General features: G+C 45.3%; 1 protein-coding gene across 1 annotated transcript; it reads right to left on the bottom strand.

The window, feature by feature from the left end:
- Positions 1–1826: 1826 nt before the first annotated feature.
- On the bottom strand, positions 1827–11224 carry ALYREF (Aly/REF export factor). Its single transcript, XM_040330809.1, has 5 exons — positions 10840–11224; positions 5229–5381; positions 3768–3979; positions 3491–3677; positions 1827–2273 (listed from the first exon to the last, which is right to left on the bottom strand). Exons 1-5 carry the CDS (start codon positions 11110–11112, stop codon positions 2259–2261), a joined length of 840 nt encoding a protein of 279 aa, XP_040186743.1. The 5' UTR covers positions 11113–11224; the 3' UTR covers positions 1827–2258.
- Positions 11225–20965: the final 9741 nt, after the last annotated feature.

Genomic DNA, 20965 nt, shown 5'->3' with positions numbered 1-20965 from the left:
GACCCGTCTTATTATGCAGTTGCTGCACTGGCAACTTTGCTTGTTCCTCCTAGTGCTGCCCCTTTATGATGCCATGTGTCCTTTTAGGTCTTTTTCTATTTTTATTTGTTTTCTTTCCTGGTCCATTCTTTTGTTTATCCTTTACCTGGAAAATGTTGAAAATTCAATAAAATTTAAGTTTTCAAAAAAAAAAGTTGGGCACCCCTGTCCTAGGCTTATACTTGAGTAAATAAGTTTTCCCAATTTTTTTGGGTAAAATTCCTCGGTTTATACTCAAATATATATATATATATATATATATATATATATATATATATATATATGGTATGTGCCACTTTGTGTTGGTCCATCACATAAAATAAATTTTTGGTTGTGACAAAAATGTGGAAAATTTTCAGGGGTATGAATACTTGTGCTTAGAATTGCCTACAGCACACTGGAGAGTTGAATGGCAGCATTGTTACTATACAAGATATATAGCGCCAACAGTTTGCGTGGCACCTTGCAACATGAGGGCAGACAGTACAGTTACATTAGAGGAGGAATTTAGAGGGCCCTGCTCATCAGAGCTTACAATCCAGTACTCGCTTATGCCTCCTCCCTAGTAGCACCAATTGGTGCACAGAAGGAAGAGCTCACGCCATATTCCTTGGTGTGGTTTTCTGCACACCACTACATACACATACAAACGGGGGGGGGGGGGGAATTTACTGCCCAAATGTCTTCTGTTACAAGTCTTAGTTAAAAAAAAAAAAAAATCCAAATAAGTCAATTAATTGGTATGTGTGAAAGTCATAGCATCTATGAACCATGCTATACTGGAATTTGCACAGCTATAGACGCTATACTGGCAGGAAATTTGGCACCAACACTGGCTGGGAAGGAGTTTGCATCTATTCTCTGGGTTATTGTGTGCCGCTTACATGTCCTAATCTGGCCGTTTCAGGGAGAAGAAACAGCCAGATTGTGCAGCACAGTTGTGTTTGGACACAGCTAATCAGCAGGTTTCAGCCAAAATCTGCTGCCAAACTTGTGCTGTGTCCAAGCACAGGTTGGCCTACAAACCCGGAAGCCAGCTTTATTTAGAATTGTGGAGCTCTAATAACTTCCAAGTGAACTGCATGCAGCCACAATCCTAATGCAGATGCTTCTACATCAGTGTTACACATACAGCAGTAAAAACTTACTGGCACTTGATGGCTGTGAGCCAGTTTTTTCCCAACTCCAGTCCTCAAGGCACACCAACAGGTCATGTTTTCAGGCTTTCCATTATTTTGCACAGGTGATTTGATCAGTTTCACTGCCTTAGTAATTACCACAGCCGTTTCATCTATGGGAAATCCTGAAAACATGACCTGTTGGTGTGCCTTGAGGACTGGAGTTGGGAAACACTGCAAGCAGCACATTGGGAAAGTGCTGGAATTTCCCACTAAAGCATCCTGTTTGCACGAGACCTTTGACTCTGGAAAGGTTTGTGACTCTTCAGCCCAGTTTTACACTGTTTTAGAGTTACCATTAAACCCTATAGGGCGGGGATAAGCAATTAGTGGACCTCCAGCTGTTGCCAAACTACAAGTCCCATAATGCCTCTGCCTCTGGGTGTCATGCTTGATGCTGTGAGTCTCGCTATGCCTCATGGGACTTGTAGTTTGGCAACAGCTGGAGGTCCGCTAATTGCTTATCCCTGCTAGGGTGCATTTAGATGAAACCACAAAGATTCAGCAAGCATGATATACAATCTCTCTCCCCATAAAATACAGGTGTGAAGTTTTGACTTGGTGGCCTCTATTCCATCACCATAAATAATGAGTACAGAGATCAGAATATGCAGACCGAACGGGTGTTTAATAGAATAGTTACAATACTTGTTGTGCCCGCCTTGTAGCGGACATAGTCCATAAAAAGAGCATTTTACATTGGCATAGAAAGAAACCCAGGAGAAATCTCCCACCTGTCCAACTGAAAGCACATGGTGTGCAATGTCCAAAGAACAGGAATATAACAAACACTTGTATTTTTTTTTTTTATTATTAGGCGCATGTTTTAACTTCACCCATCCCATGACACTCAACCAGTAAAATCTACCCCAGAAAAAAAAAAAAAAACCCAGTACAAAAGGAAAAAAAAAAAATTGGTCTGCGCAATAAAAAAAAAAGCGACTTTACATGAGTTTAAAATTTATTAGAAATAAAAGCAAAAAACAATGTATAGAAAGGACTTCCGGAGCCGTAACATCACAGGGGGAAAAATGGACTGGATTAACTTGTATCCATCTGTAAAAAGGAAAAACAAAAATCCACATTAGAGGCAGGAAAGGCCGCAATCACTTTACACAGCTGTTATATACATACACCACATGCCAACAGGCAATAGAACAGCTGCAGCCACACAATTGTCAACTTACACAGCTGGGGGGGGGGGTTGGGCAGGGGGGGGGGCGTCTTATACCAGCGAGTACCGAGTAGTCACACCGACTCTTTCAAATGTTTCTGAAGTTAGGCAAAGTATTCTAGTCAATCATGTCAGATTCCACAAGGGAAGGCGGTGGGCGCTTTAAACAAGTGCCCTTTCTGACAGGTTTACTAAAACTGGTGCAATCAGGAGCTTCAGTTTTTAGTAAATCTGGACCCGTGGGGGGGCAGGGTGGCCAGTGCAGTCATCCTGGCACAATGTAAACATTCTATAAGGTCTACACAGATCAGCATTATTGCCATGCAAGTGTCACTACTGCAATAAAGCCTGCCTGGGTCACACTTTCCTAAACTTTAGTACTGCTTTAACACTTACAGGTCTTGTCCCAGCCTGTGATTGGACAGTGAAAAAAAAAGGAACCGATGAGCTTCTGTCGGCATGCTTCTTGGCATTGCAGAACCAGAAAGGCCAAAACTAGGGTTCTGCTGGCACTGTACAGCCATCAGTTGCATTTTTTAAACTGCACCCCATGTGTACTATTCTTTATATTCACAGGCATTGTACATTTGTTATGTAGTAGAGAAGCAGGCTGGCATTTTAAGCAATTGCATTTGCCAAAACAGTCAGAATGTTAGTCAACACCTCGAGGCATACAGTACTAAGACAACAGTAGGAGCAAACATCAGAGGTCCTGTACAGCAAGTTCTAAAAAGGATATACATCGAGATGGATAGAGATACACACGGATCTCATGTTTTACTGGACACAAGTGTCAAGTCACCGCTACTCCACTCATTGCTATAGTCTTGACTGCATAACCAAGTTATACCAATTGCTTCATATGCAAACTTTTTAAAGTTGCTCAAATAGGGATAGGGAGAACTGGGTACTCCGATACTTTTTTTTATTTGCACCAACATACAATTTCAGGACAAGCTTTCGTGGCATGTCCCCTTCATGATCCAAGCAGTACTCACTACAATCACGTCGAATAAGGATAAAAGTCTCACTTTGAAAGGCAGCTCCCAAGGCAATGAACACTGCACAGATTACTTTACATGAGCCAACTGGTACTTACACGGGCATTGTAGGCATCAAGCTGTGCATCCAGCTCCTCTGCCGATAACTGCTGCTTTGTGTTTCTTCCTGAACCCCGTCCACGACCCCGGTTTCCTCTGCCACCACCTCCTCCTCTCCTGTTGTTTCCACCACCAGCACTAAAGCTAATAGCACCTCGTGGCCTCGTCAATGCACCCCTGGCAGACCTGTAAAGATCAATATGAAGACCAGCACGTTAATTGTGGTTATGAATAAAGGAGAAACAGCTTATAAACAGATCACCAGATCCTACTTACGTTTGTATAGGTCTCCTCTGTGATTCGATCTGTGATGTGACCAACTGGATGTTCATGGAACGCCCGTCAAGTGGTACCCCATTATACTGCTTCATTGCCTTTAGTGCATCGGCTTTTCTTTCAAAGTGCACATCAGCTGTTCCCAAGCTCCTGCCGGACCTGTCGTAGTGTACAGCTGCTTTCTTTAGTGTACCGAATTCTGCAAACAGTTCCTGGAAGACAAGAAATGAGAACACCTTTACTATACGAGCTAGAGAGAAACCCAACAAAAGACAGATGCCATCAGCTGTGCCAACAGCCTAAAGCTCATTTACCCAAAAACACAAATATTGCAGCTAGACTATTCTCGGGACCTTTTTAATTTCACATGTGAACACTTCCCATCAGTCGGAATCACACTTAACTGCATCTATGAAGGGTGCCATAAGTCATAGGCTGGACTTTGCACAGGTTTTTGTTCAATTCCATTATATTATGATAGACAAGACTGGTAGGTAGTAGACCGATACACAACATGGTATCTTCAGCTCATAGAAAATAGAAACGGGGAGGGGGGGGGGTGGGGTTACTGGCTGCGCCGACAGTAGCCCTTAGTTAAAAACACTGGCACATGCACCCAAAGGAAATGTAAGGATTGGCTCTGGTGAGGACAGCGCTGGATCCCTGGAGAGCCAAGTGTCCTTTTATTTAGAAAGTGTCCTTATTTTAAGTAAGCCGCTACAGTATTTGTAGCTGCTGACTTTTTTGGGGGGGGGGGGGGGGGCAACAGGAGCTCCTTTTTAAAAAATGCAAGAAACTTGCTACATAAAAGTCATACAAAAAGACTAACGTTTATACTAAGGGTGCCTACAGATGAATCAATGCACTTCCAGGGTGGCAGTGGCCGAATACATCAATTGGTAAAAGGCGGCACAGCACAGAATTTTCACATGTATGACTACCTGGGCAGAGAAAGGACACGAGGGATCAAACTGTGCCAAACCTGTAAAGAAAGGACTAGTTCCTTGCAGGGGTAGCTGGCCTGCCAGCTGTTGCCAAACTACAAGTACCATCATGCACCTCTGGGAGTCAGGCTTGTGACCATTAGTCTGCAATACCTCATGAGACTTGTAGTTCTGCAACAGCTGGAGGGCTGAAGTTTGCCTACCCCTGTTAGAGGAATACGACACCTACAGAATGAACCATGCATCTGCGTTGGTCAGGAAAGGGATTCCAGACAAACTAATGCAAGAGGAAACACATTACACTGAATGTTTATTATGCGCCCCCCCCCCCATATGAAAGCACACCCGAGACAAGCTCACTGCCTATAGTGGGGTACCCGACCTAGAAACTCAGCACCCCCTAAAAGGAACTTTGTAAACCTCAGCGTTAAGTGTCTGTTCCAAGTACACACATGTGCTGCCTGGTGCTATGGGTTACTGCTTGCATTTGTCACATTGAACAAGAAATTGTATTTACCTGGATATCTGCATCTGAAACCCCAAAGTCCAGATTGGACACAAGTAGTTTTCCTCCGGTCTCCATTCCAGCGCCGCCGCCACCACCACCACCACCACCACCGAAACCACTGTCAAACAGGTCATGCTGCCACTTGTCTGGAAGCTGCTTGGGCTGAAAAACAAGAAAGCAAATTATTAGGATGGATTCTATACACTGAAGACAAAGAACACTTGTAAATGGTGTCCACACAAGGACTGTTCATGTCTGACCACCAATCCTTCAATACTGTGTACAACAACCCAGGAGTGTGCCAGCTGGTACCAACATGGTACTGGCACAAGTCATATTTGGCCCCTCAGTTTGTCAAAACTTAATTCCTTGTGCAAGGAACCACATACACCATACCACATTACTGAGAGGAGGACCAGCCAAGTCTGTCAGTATGTTCTGCACATGGGTAAAACTCCTCTCCCAAATGTTGACTTGTTGCTATAGAAATACAAAGAGCCGTTTACAAGAAAGCCAGTCTATTGAGGATTCTTCTGCAAAAAAGATCCATATGCCAGCTTTTCTCCTGTGATACCATTAAAAAGAATCAGACACATAGCAAGGCCAGCCGGGTACTGCAAATCCTCATGGGATGCAATTGTAGCTAAACTCTGCCCGCTTTACTTACAATAACAGGGAAACTGGCACAGGACAAACCCCCCCCACACTACCCATTATTCAGACAAATCAAAAGGTTGAGTTTTGCCATTTTGGTGAGAACAGGCAGATGTTTGATCTTCCGGCAAAAAAGCTACAATCACATTCTCTGGAGTAGATAAAACCTGATCAGTATACGGCCTTTCCACACCCCAATGCCCCATTTCTATAGAAGTCAGTCAATATCCGACTATAGCTATGGATGTGTATACACTGCACTACAGACCCATACCTGGCTGTGCTGCACGCTTGGCAAGCAGGTCTTCTGCAGACCTCAGGCACAGGAGGTTAATCGTGACATTTTTGCAGTATGTGGGTCACTACAGACCCAGTAGTGTCAAAAGCTCCTCATTTCACCCAATCTGTGCTGGATTACCCACAATACAACCCAACAGATGCCATGGGCATGTGGCCTGGATTACCCACAATGCAACCCAACAGATGCCGAGGGCCTGTGGTGTTCAGCAACCACCTTCATGCTTCTACAGTAAACGAGGGAATGATATGGGAGAACACACATGTAGGCAGTTTGGGTCTGATGGGTCCATTCCAGTAATCACAGAAGCTGTACTGTATAGCAGTCAATAAGAGGAGACCAAGCTGCCATCTAACCTAGGTATCCATACTTGTTACACAGCTATTGCTTATATAGTGACAATTGGGTTTCCTATTCATGAAAAACTTGCTTAAGCTGTGTGATTGACTACAGCCAATCACATGGTATAGGTAGCCAGGTACCATGTGATTTCCTTGGGTCAATCACAGATCACAATAGGCAAGCCATTCATGAATAGAAAACCATTCATGCCGGGTTGTTGACAGTTATGTGATCACTGTGATCACTAGTTATGTGATTATGTGATCACTATGACCAACAACAATCACATGGTACTCCGTTACTGGTAGACACAGTAGGGTTTGGTGCCCCCCACAACACGGAAAAGGAACAATCAGATACACACGTAGAAGACTGCAAATGGGAAAAAAAAAAAAAAAAGACTTTGCCATCTATATACAATGACCGCTCGTCACCATGGACACATGTCCAGCATTTGGATATTAAGGCCTACCCACCTTGCTGCTGCATAGTTAGCAAGAGGTTCAGCTTCTAATACCTGTCCCTGTGTATCAACAACAGTGTATGCCGTCTACTTCTCACCACCAATAGTAATCCTCGCTATCCATGTCCCTGCTGGGTAAAGCAACCCCCTCTATTGGACCTGGTGACTTACAAAAGTTTTACAGCTGGCACAAACCAAACTAAGAATACAAGGGGGAGTCCTGTCCCAGCAACTTCCCGCCAACACAAGAAAATCTCCCTGCTGGGACAGGGAACAAAATAAGGAAGAGGTAAACTTGTCACCTTTACAGAAGATAGTAAAGGTGAACATTGTACACCCGGCCCGATCCCTGAGCTCAGTGCCCACCAAGTTGGTCCAATGGTTGGGGGGGGGGGGGGGGGGTGAAATCCTCACTCTTCTCTGTGCAACACATCTGTGATGGATCAGAGCAATGCTGTGATCAAGCCACCCAATCAGGATTACTCTGATCGTTTTAGGGGTTTTTACAAAAGTCACCAAATCAAATAGAGGGGTTGCTTTACCCAGCAGGGACATAGGGAGGTGAGGGGCTTTCAAAATTCCTGGATTGTTGTGCCGTCAATGCCCACTGAGCTGGTCCAACAGTCCAGGAATTTTGAAATCCCTTCTCACCTCCCTATGTCCCTGCTGAGTAAAGTAACCCCTCTATTGGATTTGGGGACTTTTGAAAAAAAAAAAAAAAAAAAAAAAAAAACGAGGATCAGAGTAATGCCGATTGGTTGCCTTGATCACAGCATTACTCTGATCCTTCCTAAAGTGTGGCGAAGAGAAGGAGATTAGCAGGGATTTCAGAATTCCTGGTCCAGCTCGGTGGGCATGGACCCCGAAATACAGCAGTGCCTGGAGAGAGGGGGGGCATGACAACAGACCATTACCAAAAATGCAGAAGGCATAATAAATTGCACATGAAAAAAATTGGCAAATAAAAATCTGAAAAGTTCCTAAACATGAACAGTGTGAATGAGGCCCAAACAGACTTTGTTGAAAGACTCAAGCTGATTGGAGAAGTTCATCTCCCATCAGTCCTAAGCTGGCACAGCCAACCATCTCCTCCCTACCCCCTGATCCCACCACAGATGCTGTGCCACATTGGGAAGCTGAACTCCAGGTAGAGAACAGATCCACTGGGGCCAGAGTCAGGACCTACACCAAAGTTTATCAACTCATGTCCTCAAGTTACCCAACAGGCCATGTGTTTTTTTTAGGATATCCCTCAGATGACACAGCTGTGCTAATTACTAAGGCGGTGAAACTGAGCAAATCACGGCAAGCCTGAAAGCACAATCTCTTGGCGGGTACGTGAGAAACATTGGCCAATGCTGGATAGATACTACACAATTTTCTTTAAATTTAGCAAAATCATATACAGTGGAGGTCAAACCTTTTTTGGGGGAAGGGATAAAATGTATATTTTCAAAGGTGTATAATATTTGTATGTAAAATTAATGTTTTTGTAACGAATTGAAAACTAAGAATTTGAGAGAAAAAAAAAGTCAAACCCAAACACTTTCCAATTGGTTGCAATCAGAGTCTCGCACTACATAGTTGAGCCTAGGTTCACACTGCTGCGAATTCAAAATCGCGGTAAAATGCACGATTTTACCGCGATTTTGGCCGCAATTTAATGTAAATCGCGGCCCGAAATCGCAAAAAGTAGTACAGGAACTACTTTTTGAAATCGCAGATGCGGCGCCGCACTGATTAGGACAGTGCCATTGCCGCCGATTTGAGATGCGATTTGACATGTCAAATCGCATCTCAAATCGTACCCAGTGAACCAGGCTGAAGGAAAGCGAACACAAGTTGTATAGGGTTTATCCAGCACTATACACCGATTGGCTGTCCATGTAATAAGCCAGGGGTAGCAGCCTCGGCCCTCCAGCTGTGGAGCAACTACAAATCCCAACATGACTCTAGGAGTCATCCCACGATTGTCAGGGTCTTGCAGTTTTGTGCCTACCCCTGCCATGTCACTACAACGCCACCACCAGGATATTGGGCTCCTTGGCTAGGGATGGCAGTTGGAATTCCGATGTCACCAACGGCTCCTGAACAGTCCCGAGTTGGGGGGTCTCATTCATCCGTACTAATGGGGACCCCCAGCTCAGTGATGGCAAACCTTGGCACCCCAGACGTTTTAGAACTATGAGGCCTCGTGGGAAATGTAGTTCCAAAAAATCTGGAGAGCCAAAATCCCCCATCACTGTCCTAAGGATATCAGATACAATAAAATGAAGATGCAAAAGTCCAATGATTGGAGTCATGGCTTCCAAGGGGCTATAGAGCCCCCTGTGTTGATTGGTTGTCCATGTAGCACCAGGGAGGAAATCACTGATTATAGCACCACCACCAGGATAATGAGCTCCATAGGCCAAGAATGGCAGTTGGAACTCATGTCACCTGAACAGTCCTGGGTTGGTGGAGGGGGGTCTATTATCCACACTACTGGGCTGGGGGACCCCGTAGCACCTTAGGACAGCGACGGGGGAACCTTGGCACCCCAGACATTTTTTAGAAATATATTTCCAACAATGCTCAAATACATGGCAGAGTACATGAGCGTCATGGGAAATGACGTTTTCAAAACATCTGGAGCACCAAAGTTCCCCATCACTGTCCTAAGGAGATCAGATACAATAAAATGAAGATGCAAAAGTCCACCAATGATCGGAGTCATGGCTTCAAAGGGGCTATAGAGCCCCCGTGTTGATTGTTGTCCATGTAGCACCATGGAGGAAATCATTGATGGCACCACCACGATAATGAGCTCCATAGGCCAAGAATGGCAGTTGGAACTCATGTCACCAACGGCTCCTGAACAGTCCTGGGTTGGGGGAGGGGGGTCTATCATCCACACTACTGGGCTGGGGGACCCCGTACCAGCTTAGGACAGCGACGGCGAACCTTGGCACCCCAGACATTTTTAGAACTACATTTCCAACGATGCTCAAATACATAGCAGAGTACATGAGCGTCATGGGAAATGTAGTTTTCAAAACATCTGGAGCACCAAGGATCCCCGTCACTGTCCTAAGGAGATCAGATACGATACATAGGTCCACAAATGGTCAGAGTCGTGGCTTACAAGAGGCTATAGAAGCCCTGTGCTGATTGGTTGTCCATGTAGCACATCACTGATTATAGCGCCACCACCAGGATAATGAGCTCCATAGGCCAGAGATGGCATCAGATGTCACCAACGGCTTCTGGGTTGGGGGAAGGGGTCTCCATCATCCACACTAATGGGGTCCTCCAGCCTAGACCACCTTGGGATAGTGATGGGGAACCTTGGCACCCCAGATATTTTAGAACTACATGTCCCATGATCTGCCGCGTTCATGCGCATCATGGGAAATGTAGTTCCAAAACATCTGGGGTGCCAAGGTTCCCCATCACTGCCCTAGGAGATCAGATACAATATAATTAAGGCACAAAAGGTCCAATGGTCAGAGTCATGGCTTCCAAGGGGCTATAGATCCCCCTGTGCTGATTGGCTGTCCATGTAGCGCCATGGAGGATATTGCTGATTACAGCGCCACCTCCAGGATAATGGGCTCCATAGGCCAGAGATGGCAGTTGAAGCTCAGATCCCACAAACAGTCCTGGGGCCCCATCTTTAAAAAGGTAATGAGGGCCCCAGCCCTGGAATCCTCCATAGACATAAGATACAACAAAAATAAAGCAGCAATCCATCCCATCCCCCCCTCCAGTGATCAGCACCCTTCTACCACATCCAACCAATCACAGTCCGCCACACCACGTGACCAGCCGTTCCCCATGGCAACCCCACGAAGGCCTCACCTCGGCCCTCTCACCCGTCTTACCCTATTGTATGGTGTCGGCCGGTTCCTCGCTCCTCGGCTCAGCATAGGCCTCGTCCTTAGCGGGCCTTGTTGTCCTCCTCCTCCGCCACCCGCTCCTCCGCCACCCGCTCCTCCGCCGCCGCCTCCACCACCACCTCGTCCGCCTCCGAGCACGCGGCCTACTCCGGCTCCCCCTCGGGCGCCTCTTCCTCCCCGGCCCCCTCGGCCCGCCGGCCTCTGGGTCCGGTTCATCTTGATGATATCATCCAGGGACATGTCCATTTTGTCCCCCATGACGGCTTCGGGAGTCCGGTAATCACGTGTCCGGGTGCGGCTTCCGTTCTAACAATACAACGACCAGACACAGGCGCGCTTATATAGCCCCGCCCTCAGAACAAGCCGCGGGCACGACGTCACTTCCGGCGGTGGGAAGAGAGAGGGGAGGGGGGCGTTACACGCTTCGCGCGCGCCAGGGAACAAGGCCTCCGGGGCGCGATCGCCGCCTGCTGGTGAAGACAGTACGCGTCAAGGTTGACAGTTGTCCACAGCGCCATCTGCTGGGAAGAAACAGTAATCACCACTGGAGACAGCGCCAGCCCATTAGCTTTGTTATCAAAAGTATAACTAAGTGCAAAACTTTTATTTTCTTTTTAGTTTTGGAGTGGAGGTGATCAAAAACCACCAAAAGAAAGCTCTATTTGTGGGGAAAAAATTATAAAAAATGATAAACATTTAGTTTGTGTACAGTGTTGCGTGACCGCGCAATTGTCATTCAAAGTGTGACAGCGCTGAAAGCTAAACAATGCAATTGTCCTGGGCAGGAAGGGGGGAAAGTGACCCGTATTGAAGCGGTTACATTTTTAAGTACATTTTTTGAATATAAAGTAAATATATTTTTAAGTATAGATCTATGTTTGTCCCAAGCCTAGGTAGAACACCCACAGTATGCTTGGGACAAACAGATCTATAATTCAAAACTCACTTAAATACTTAAAAATATATTTTTGTCGCACTTTGAATGACAATTGCGCGGTCATGCTACACTGTACCCAAATTACATTTTTATAATTTTCTTCCCACAAATAGAGCTTTCCTTTGGTGGTATTTAATCACCTCTGGGGTTTTATTTTAGTGCTATAAACGAAAAAAGACCAACAATAAAATAAAAATAAAAACCTGATGGGCACTAATAGGCAGCACTGTTGGGCACTGATAGGTGGCACTGGTGGGCACTTCTAGGCAGCACTGATGGTCACTGATAGGCAGCACTGATGGGCATTACTAGGCAGCACTGATGGTCACTGATAGGCGGCACTGATTGACACTGATAGGTGGCACTGATGAGGAGCTACTGACAGGCATTACTAAGTGGCACTGATTGGCACTTTGATGGAGTACTAACAGGCATTACTAATGGGGCACTGATTGGCATTTTTTGGGAACTGATTGGCACTGTTGTGGGCACTGATCGTCAGTTTTATGGGCACTGATAGGTGGCACTGATGGGCACTGATAGGCAGCCCTGATAGGCGGCACCAATGAACACTGATAGGTGGCACTGATTAGGCAGCACTGATGAGGAGCTACTGACAGGCATTACTGATTGGCACTTTGATGGGGCACTTTGATGAACAGGCATTACTAATGGTACACTGATTGGCACTTTTTTGGGCACTGATTGGCACTGTTGTGGGCACTGATCGGCAGTTTTATGGGCACTGATGGGCAGCCCTGATGGGCACTGATAGGCAGCACTGATGGACACTGATAGGTGGCACTGAATAGGCAGCACTGATGAGGAGCTACTGACAGGCATTACTGAGTGGCACCGATTGGCACTTTGATGGGGTACTAACAGGCATTACTAATGGTACACTGATTGGCACTTTTTTGGGCACTGATTGGCACTTTTTTGGGCACTGATTGGCACTGTTGTGGGCACTGATCGGCAGTTTTATGGGCACTGACAGGCTTTTATAGAGGGGGACAGTCTGGCAGGTGATGGGCACTGATTGGCAGCTGATGGGAACCTTTTGATGGGGGCTGTGCTGATAATAAATGTGCTGATTATCAGCACAGACCTCCCCCCCCCCCCCCCCCGACAGGGAGAGCCTCCGATCCCCATGGCTCTGTTATCCTAATCACGTCATATGACGTGCGATCAGGATAACACAACCACTCTGCCTCCATCATTTTGCTATACGGCGGGTAGGATAGAGTAGGGATAGTTTTGAACACATGTCAATTTTTATTACCATCTGTCCCCCCCCCCCCCCCCCCCCCCCCCCTGTTAAGGAGATGCATTCTCTCTAATTGTGCTGTTTACTATTATCATTGAAAGTCAAAGTCCCCAGAAAAGTAATAAAGGGGGAATCTTCCAATGGGGACACTAGTTGTGGTGACCTGGGGGTCCCCAGAGAATTTCCCTAATTTGCAGAGATTTCCTCTCACTTCCTGTTTTGGTTATGGGACAGGAAGTGAAGGGAAATCTCCCCAGATGACAAAAACAATTACTGGTGGAGGATATAACCCTCTATTACCATTATATATATATATATATATATATATATATATATATATATATATATATATATATATATATATATATATATCTACTTTAAAGTACTGTAGTATTAAACCCAAAAGTAAACACTTCTTACATTGCAGCATACCAATTCCTTTTTAGTTATTTTTTCTTATATTTTTACTTGTTTAGATGGAGTTTCCAGCAAGGAGGTGTTCTGATGATGAAAGAATAGCACAACTGACAAGTGACACCTCAAGCAAGAGGCAGTTGGTTGCAGTACAGGCCAGTATGAGACCAGTTTATTAGTATTACATGCTACCATTTTAGTACATGAATGACATTTATTCATTCAGGAAAACATCCCTCAGCAGATCGTTTCCTGGATATAACGGCACAAACACGTTTAGATTAACTACTTGGGAGCATCACAACATCCCTTACCCCCCCCCCCCCCCCGTAAAGACAAAATTGAATCCTCTTACATTCCATTGGAAGAACAAAATGGGGGTCCCCTTAACTCCCTTTGAATTACACGATGGGGGGTCCATTACCTCTCCTTGAAATAATAAGATGGGGGTCCCCAAACTTCACCCTGACATAACGCAATGGGGGTCTCCTTACCTCCCCTTGAAATGACAAGATGGGGTCCCCTACCTCCCCTTGAAATTTCATAATGAGGGTTCCCATACCATCCCCTGAAAATGACAAGATGGGGGTCATTATACATCCCCCTTGGAAAAATAACATTGGGTCACCTTACATCCACTTGAAATAAAAAGATGGGGCCCCCCTACCCTCCCTCTGAAATACCTCATCTTGGAATGACAAGTGTGGGTTCCCCTTACCTCTTAAGATAGTGGTCTCTATACCTACGCTTAAAAAGACAAGATTGGAGTGCCCTTACCCTTCCTTGGAATGAAAAGATGGGGGGTCCCTATACCTCCCCTTAAAATGACAAAATGGGGCCCCCTTATCTCCCATTGGAATGGCAAGATGGGGCCCCTTAACCTCCCCTTGGAATGACAAGATGGGGCCCCCTAACCTCCCCTTGGAATGACAAGATGGTGTCCCCTAACCTCCCCTCGGAATTACAAGAATGGGAGGGTCTACTTACCTCCCCTTAAAATGACAAGATGGGGTCCCCTAAACCCATCTTGTAATGAAAAGATGGGGGAGTCCCCTTATGTTCCCTTAGAATGACAATATGGGGCATCTTTATCTTCCCTTGTAATGACTAAATGGGGGCCTCCTTAGTTCCCTTTGGAGTGACAAAGTGGGGTCCCCATACCTCTCCTTAGAATGACAAAAGGTCCCAATACCCCATTGGAAGGGCAAGTTAGGGGTCCCTATACTTCACATTGGAATGACAAAGTGGGGTCCCCTTACACCCCCCACCCCCGTAATGACAAGTTGAAGGTCCCTATAACTCCCCCTAGAATGACAAAACAAAAAATTGGGACACAACGTCTGTCCCTAAATCAGTACAATAAAACTGCAGGGTCACCCTATCACTCTGGAAGGTTCGGGCGGACCCAGAAAGCCCAACTGTATTGTATAGAGTGTTATTGTTCTAAAGAGATGGAAATGGTCTCCCCAACAAGACACATCATACGCTAATGTAGAAATGTAGAGATAACAATACCATGCAGACAGAGCCTTTGTCAGTCACTGTTTTGTGTAAACGAGTTGTTAATGTCTCAGTCCACCCAAAATCGGAAATATGGGGGCTCATGACTCCATCTTCTGAAAATGCTAACTATCAGACTGCAATACGTTTAGAACAGCTGAAGCAAAAATCAAATTTTAGGGAAATGTCATCATTTCGGGGAAAAGCAGCACGTGACTCACTCCATGTAACAGAACTGGTGCTTGGTGATTGGCCCATAACTGTCACATGGGGGGGGGGTGGAAAGAATCCTTTTCCCCGTGTAAGCTCTAACTGGAGCGACCCAGAGCTTCTGCAGGCCTTTCCCTCTTTACTCTCAGCTGGCTGAATGGTGTGGTGGGGGAATTCAAGAAATGTTTATGTTGTTGGAGAGAAAAGGCATTCCTTGCATGGCCAAAACATGGATTTGCTTTACGTCAGCCATGCACGTCACATCCACTAGTGCTAAAAGAGTACCTTGAGCCAAATCAGTGCAGAAATCACCAAGAACCTAGCATCTAGCAGGCACTGACACTGAAATGTCAGTTTTTATAAAGCTTATCTCCCATTGGAATGACAAGATGGTGGTCCTTATGCCACCCCTTGGAATGACAAGAAGAGAGTCCCCTTCACTCCCCTTGGAATGACAAGATGGGATCCCATTACCTTCCGTTAAAATGACAAAATGGGGGTCCAATTACTTCCCATTGGAAAGACAAGAGAGGGATCCACTTATCTCCCACTGGAATGAAAATATGGGGGTCCCTATACCTCCCCCTTGGGATGACAATATGGAGGTCCCTATACCTCCCCTTGAAATGACAAGTTGTTGATGCCCTTAACTCCCATTGGAAGGACCATATGGGAGTCCATATACCTTACTTGTAATGACATAATAGAGATCCCCTTACATTCCCTTAATATGACAAGATGGCATTCCCTTACCCCCCCCCCCCCCAAAATGACAAGATGGTGGTCCTTATGCCACCCCTTGGAATGACAAGATGAGAGTCCCCCTCACTCCCCTTGGAATGACAAGATGGGGTCCCATTACCTTCCGTTAAAATGACAAAATGGGGGTTTAATTACTTCCTCTTGGAAAGACAAGAGAGGGATCCACTTATCTTCCACTGGAATGAAAATATGGGGGTCCCTATACCTTCCCTTGGGATGACAATATGGATGGACAATATGGAGGTCCCCATACCTCCCCTTGAAATGACAAGTTGTGAATGCCCTTAACTCCCATTGGAAGGACCATATGGGAGTCCATATACATTACTTGTAATGACATAATAGGGATCCCCTTACATTCCCTTAAAATGACAAGATGGTATTCCCTTACCCCCCCCCCTTACCCCCTTGACATGACAAGATGGGATCCCCTTACCCCCCCCCCCTGAAATGAAAAGATGGGGTCCCTTTACCTCCCATTAGAATGAAAAGATGGGGAATTCTATACCTCCTGCTAGAGTAATATGATGGCAGATTCTATTCCTCTGCTTGACATGACAAGATGGGATCCCCCTACCTTCCCTTGAAATGAGAAGAGGGGAGTCCCCTTATCTCCCATTGGGATGACAAGATGGGGGTCCCCATACCTCCCCTTGGAATGACAAGATAAACATTGGGACACTGTGCATAAATCAGTACAATAAAACTGCAGGATATTCCTATCACTCTGGAAGGTTCGGGCGGACACAGAACGCCCAACTCTATTATATAGAGTGTTATTATTCTCTCCCGGGGGACTAAAGAGATGAAACGATCACCCCACGAGACACATGGTACACCAATCAGAAATGTAGAAATAACAATACCATACAGCCAGAGCCTTTGTCAGCGAGCTATTTCTCCCCTTTTTTCCATAAAATTAACTAAACTATGCTAAATTCACACAAAAAAACACCCCTCTAAATAGAGAAAAAGAAGTCGATTTTTTCAAGAAAATTTTGCCTATGTAACTCAATGACTGAGAATAAAGTGAAGCCCCAGATTAAAAAATAAATAAAATTGGGGCTTTTTCCCCACTTCCTGATGCTTTCTTTTAACAGGGTGCTATGTGTACAGTACCCCTTGTAAGCAGTCATTGTAAGTGTATATTATGTAGTGTTTGGAGGTTGAGGACAAGGTCAAGGGCTATGTGCAAGGGCGAAAGTGACAAATAGTGAGAGTGAGAGGCAGAGAATTGTGTTGTTATTCCTTCGTTGAATTGCAAATGCTGCAATTGTGCAGACACTGTATGTACTAAGCTGTGCAAAAACAACAACACTTACAACAAACACACAGTAGGGTGGCCAGAGGTGTGAATTGAGCAGCCAGTCTAAATACCAATTGGTACATAGCAATGACCCCTTATGATCTGTGGGATTTGATGGACCCACCCAGATTTGCCCTGTATCTGCAGCCAGACACTTATTTACCCACCAAACGTGACCAACAGACTTCTGCTTCAGTAATCATATTTATTGGCTCATATGTCTGGGGCAGCCATTCTCAGCCAGTGTTCTATGGAACTTGAAAATTGAAAATGTTGAGAAAGGCTGGTCTAGGGAATAGAGGGTTGGGGGTACGGGATACCCAAAACAGCATTAAACATTCCATCTGCTCAGTAGATTCTTGGAGTATATTTAACCTCTACCATAAGCTAGTGCAGATACGGTAGGCCAGATGGACAGCTACCTTTCAGTTGACTTTCCAGCCCTCTAATGGGCTAGTTGGGGACCTTTAAGCCAAGACTGGCTATTTGTCTTGCCGAACCTTTAGGTTTGGACTGGCCATTGACCAATTTGAATACAGATAAGGTTCATTTGGGACCCCAGAGACCCAAAAAGACCAAGGGGGATGGGTGGGGGCTAGTGGACTATGTCGGTACTAGGTAAGTCAGTTATCAGAAGAGTATGGTAAAGGTAAAAAAGTTCAATTTATTAAAAAATAAACATAGCATAAGGGAATTGAGGAATACACAGTATTTTAAAATTACAACAATAGTAGTGTAAAACAGATGGATTATACGACCAGCCAACACATCATAGAGGTGGTATATAAGCCCTAGTTTGCGGGCAGCGATGAGGCGGAGGGGATCATATAGATCAGGATCTCTACTAGTTTCGCTACTCGTGGTAGCTTCGTCAGGAGATATTGGTCTGTGAACACAGATTCACTCCTTGGGGGAGCCTAGGCCCAACGTGGAGAGGGATCTCACACGGGGTGTAAGGTGGTAATGGAAGTGCCCCCAGCAAGGTGAGGCTCTGTATTGACTCTGTAAAGTATTCAAAAAGCTTAAGGGCCCTAGGACCTAACTGGTAATAGGCAGGAGCCAGAGAGGAACCGCCAGAGACAGCACTGGAAAGACCCAATTAAGGGATACCAGCAATAGGTCCCTTTACCTCCCATTAGAATGACAAGGTGGGGAATCCTATACCTCCTGCTAGAGTAATATGATAGCAGATTCTATACCTCTGCTTGACATGACAAGATGGGATCCCACTACCTTCCCTTACAATAACAAGAGGGGAGTCCCCTTATCTCCTATTGGGATGAAAAGATGGGGGTCCCCATACCTCCCCTTGAAATGACAAGATGAGGGTTCCATAACCCCCCGCTAAAATGAAAATATGGGGGATCCTATACCTCCTGTTGGAGTGACAAGATGGCGGATCCTTTATCACCCCTTGCAATGACAAGATGAGGGTGCCCATACCGTCTGTTGAAATTACAAGATGGGGGTCCCCTTACTTCTCATTGGAATGTCCAGAGGGGAGTCCCGTTATCTCCCATTAAAAGGAAAAGATAAGGTTTCCCATATCTCACATTGGAATGACAATATGGAGGTCCCCATACCTCCCCTTGAAATGACAAGATGAGGGTGTCCTCACTCCCCTTTAGAAGGACAATATATAGGGGTCCATGTACTTTATTTGCAATGACATTATGGGGATCCCCCTACCATCTCTTGAGATGGAGCCCCCTTAGCTCCCACTAGAATGACAAGATGGGGGATCCTATACCCCTATTGGAGCGACAAAATGGCGGATCCTATACCATCCTTTGCAATGACAAGATGAGGGTTCCTATACCTTCTGTTGAAATGTCAAGATGGGGGTCCTCTTACTTGTCCTTGAAATGACAAAAGGGGAGTCCCCTTATCTCCATAAGGACCTAAAAGACAGCGGTCCCCATAACTTCCCTTGGAATGACAATATGGAGGTCCCCATACTACCTCTTGAAATGACAAGATGAGGTGCAGTTACCTCCCCTTAGAAGGACAAGATGTAGGTCTGTATATCTTCTTTGGAATGACATGATGGGAATCCCCTTACCTCCCGGTGAAATTACAAGATAGGGCCCCCTTACCTCCCATTAGAATGACATAATGGGGGATCCTATACCACCCTTTGGAATGACAAGATGAGGGTCACTATACCACCCTTTGGAATGATAAGATGGGGCCCCATACCTCCCCTTGGAATGCCAAGACAAACATTGGGACACTGTGCATAAATCAGTACAATAAAACTGCAGGATAATCCTATCACTCCGGAAGGTTATATTGAGTGTTATTATTCTCTCTCAGGGACTAAAGAGATTGAAATGATCACCCCTCCGAGACACACTGTACACCAATCAGAAATGTAGAAATAACAAAACCATACAGCCAGAGCCGTTGTCAGCCACTGTATTGTGTAAACTAGATGTCAACGCCCAAATGTTTTTACCGAGTCCCTCAAAACGTATATTGTGGGAAAGATGGGGGCTGATGACCTCTTCCTCTGTAAATCAAAGATTACTTACTAAATAAAATAAACTACGCTAAATACAAAAAAAAAAAGAAAAAAGAACCTCTAAATAGAGAAAAAGAAAAGTTGATTTTTTTCAGGAAATTATTGCCTATGTAACTCAATGACTGAGACTGGACCCCCAGATAAAAAAAATGTTGGGGGGCTTTTTCCCCACTTCCTGATGCTTTCTTGTAACAAGGTGCTATGTGTACAGTACCCCTTGTAAGCAGTCATTGTAAGTGTATATTATGTAGTGTTTGGAGGTTGAGGACAAGGTCAAGGGCTATGTGCAAGGGCGAAAGTGAGAGTGAGAGGCAGAGAATTGTATTGTTATTCCTTCATTGAATTGCAAATGGTGCAATTGTGCAGACAATGTATGTACTAAGCTGTGCAAAAACAACAACACTTACAGCCAGCAGTTTTTGCAACACAATAGGGTGGCCAGAGGTGTGAATTGAGCAGCCAGTCTAAATACCAATTGGCACATAGCCCCTTATGAGATGAGGGATTTGATGGACCCACCCAGATTTGCCCTGTATCTGCAGCCAGACACTTATTTACCCTCCAACCGTGACCAACAGACTTCTGCTTCAGTAATCATATTTTTGCTTCTTTATTGGCTCATGTGTCTGGGGCAGCCATTCTCAGCCAGGGTTCTATGGAACTCTCCACAGGTTGCTAGGGGTTCCTTAGGCTGTGGCTAATTGACCTCCCAACTGATGATACCTTCATAGTTCCAGGTCTATCCCTATTTGGTAGAGGCAGTAGCATGACATGAAAGGGTGGCATCTGACTGAAAGGGTGGCATTCTGACCACTGACCATCAATGTAGAGGGCATTTTTCTAATGGCCACCCTTATGGACTAATCCTAACAGGAGTTCCTTGACACCTGAAAATGATTTCAATGGTTTCCCTGGGGGAAAGATGGTCTAGGGCAGGGTTACCCAACCAAAGTTTCGTGGCACCCTAGGGTTCCTCCAGAAGTTGCTAGGGGTTCCTTGAGCAATGAGCAATTTTTTCCCCTCAGGTACATTCCCACTGACACCATTGATCTTTTTAGCATTCTGTAAGGGGGGTAATTCTTCCCAATGATCACAAGTGTAAGGAGCATTCGTCCCAGTGAACCAGACACTAATGTACCATAAGTTGTAGATAGAGTCATTTTTAGTAGGGGTTCCCTGAGTCTAGAAAGT

The sequence above is a fragment of the Rana temporaria genome, chromosome 12, assembly GCF_905171775.1.
Source record: "Rana temporaria chromosome 12, aRanTem1.1, whole genome shotgun sequence".
In the NCBI taxonomy this organism is placed as follows: domain Eukaryota; kingdom Metazoa; phylum Chordata; class Amphibia; order Anura; family Ranidae; genus Rana; species Rana temporaria.
Note: the sequence above shows the minus strand (reverse complement) of the source record. Positions and strands in the feature narration are given on the sequence as shown.

Bases quoted from the DNA above. Each gene is read 5' to 3' on its own strand.
- ALYREF (XM_040330809.1), bottom strand. From the start codon at position 11,112: ATGGGGGACAAAATGGACATGTCCCTGGATGATATCATCAAGATGAAC. The intron at 5,382-10,839 runs GTAAGACGGGTG...CTTGTTTTTCAG, and splicing joins GGCCGACACCATACAATAGG to CCCAAGCAGCTTCCAGACAA. The intron at 3,678-3,767 runs GTAAGTAGGATC...TGATCTTTACAG, and splicing joins CAGAGGAGACCTATACAAAC to GTCTGCCAGGGGTGCATTGA.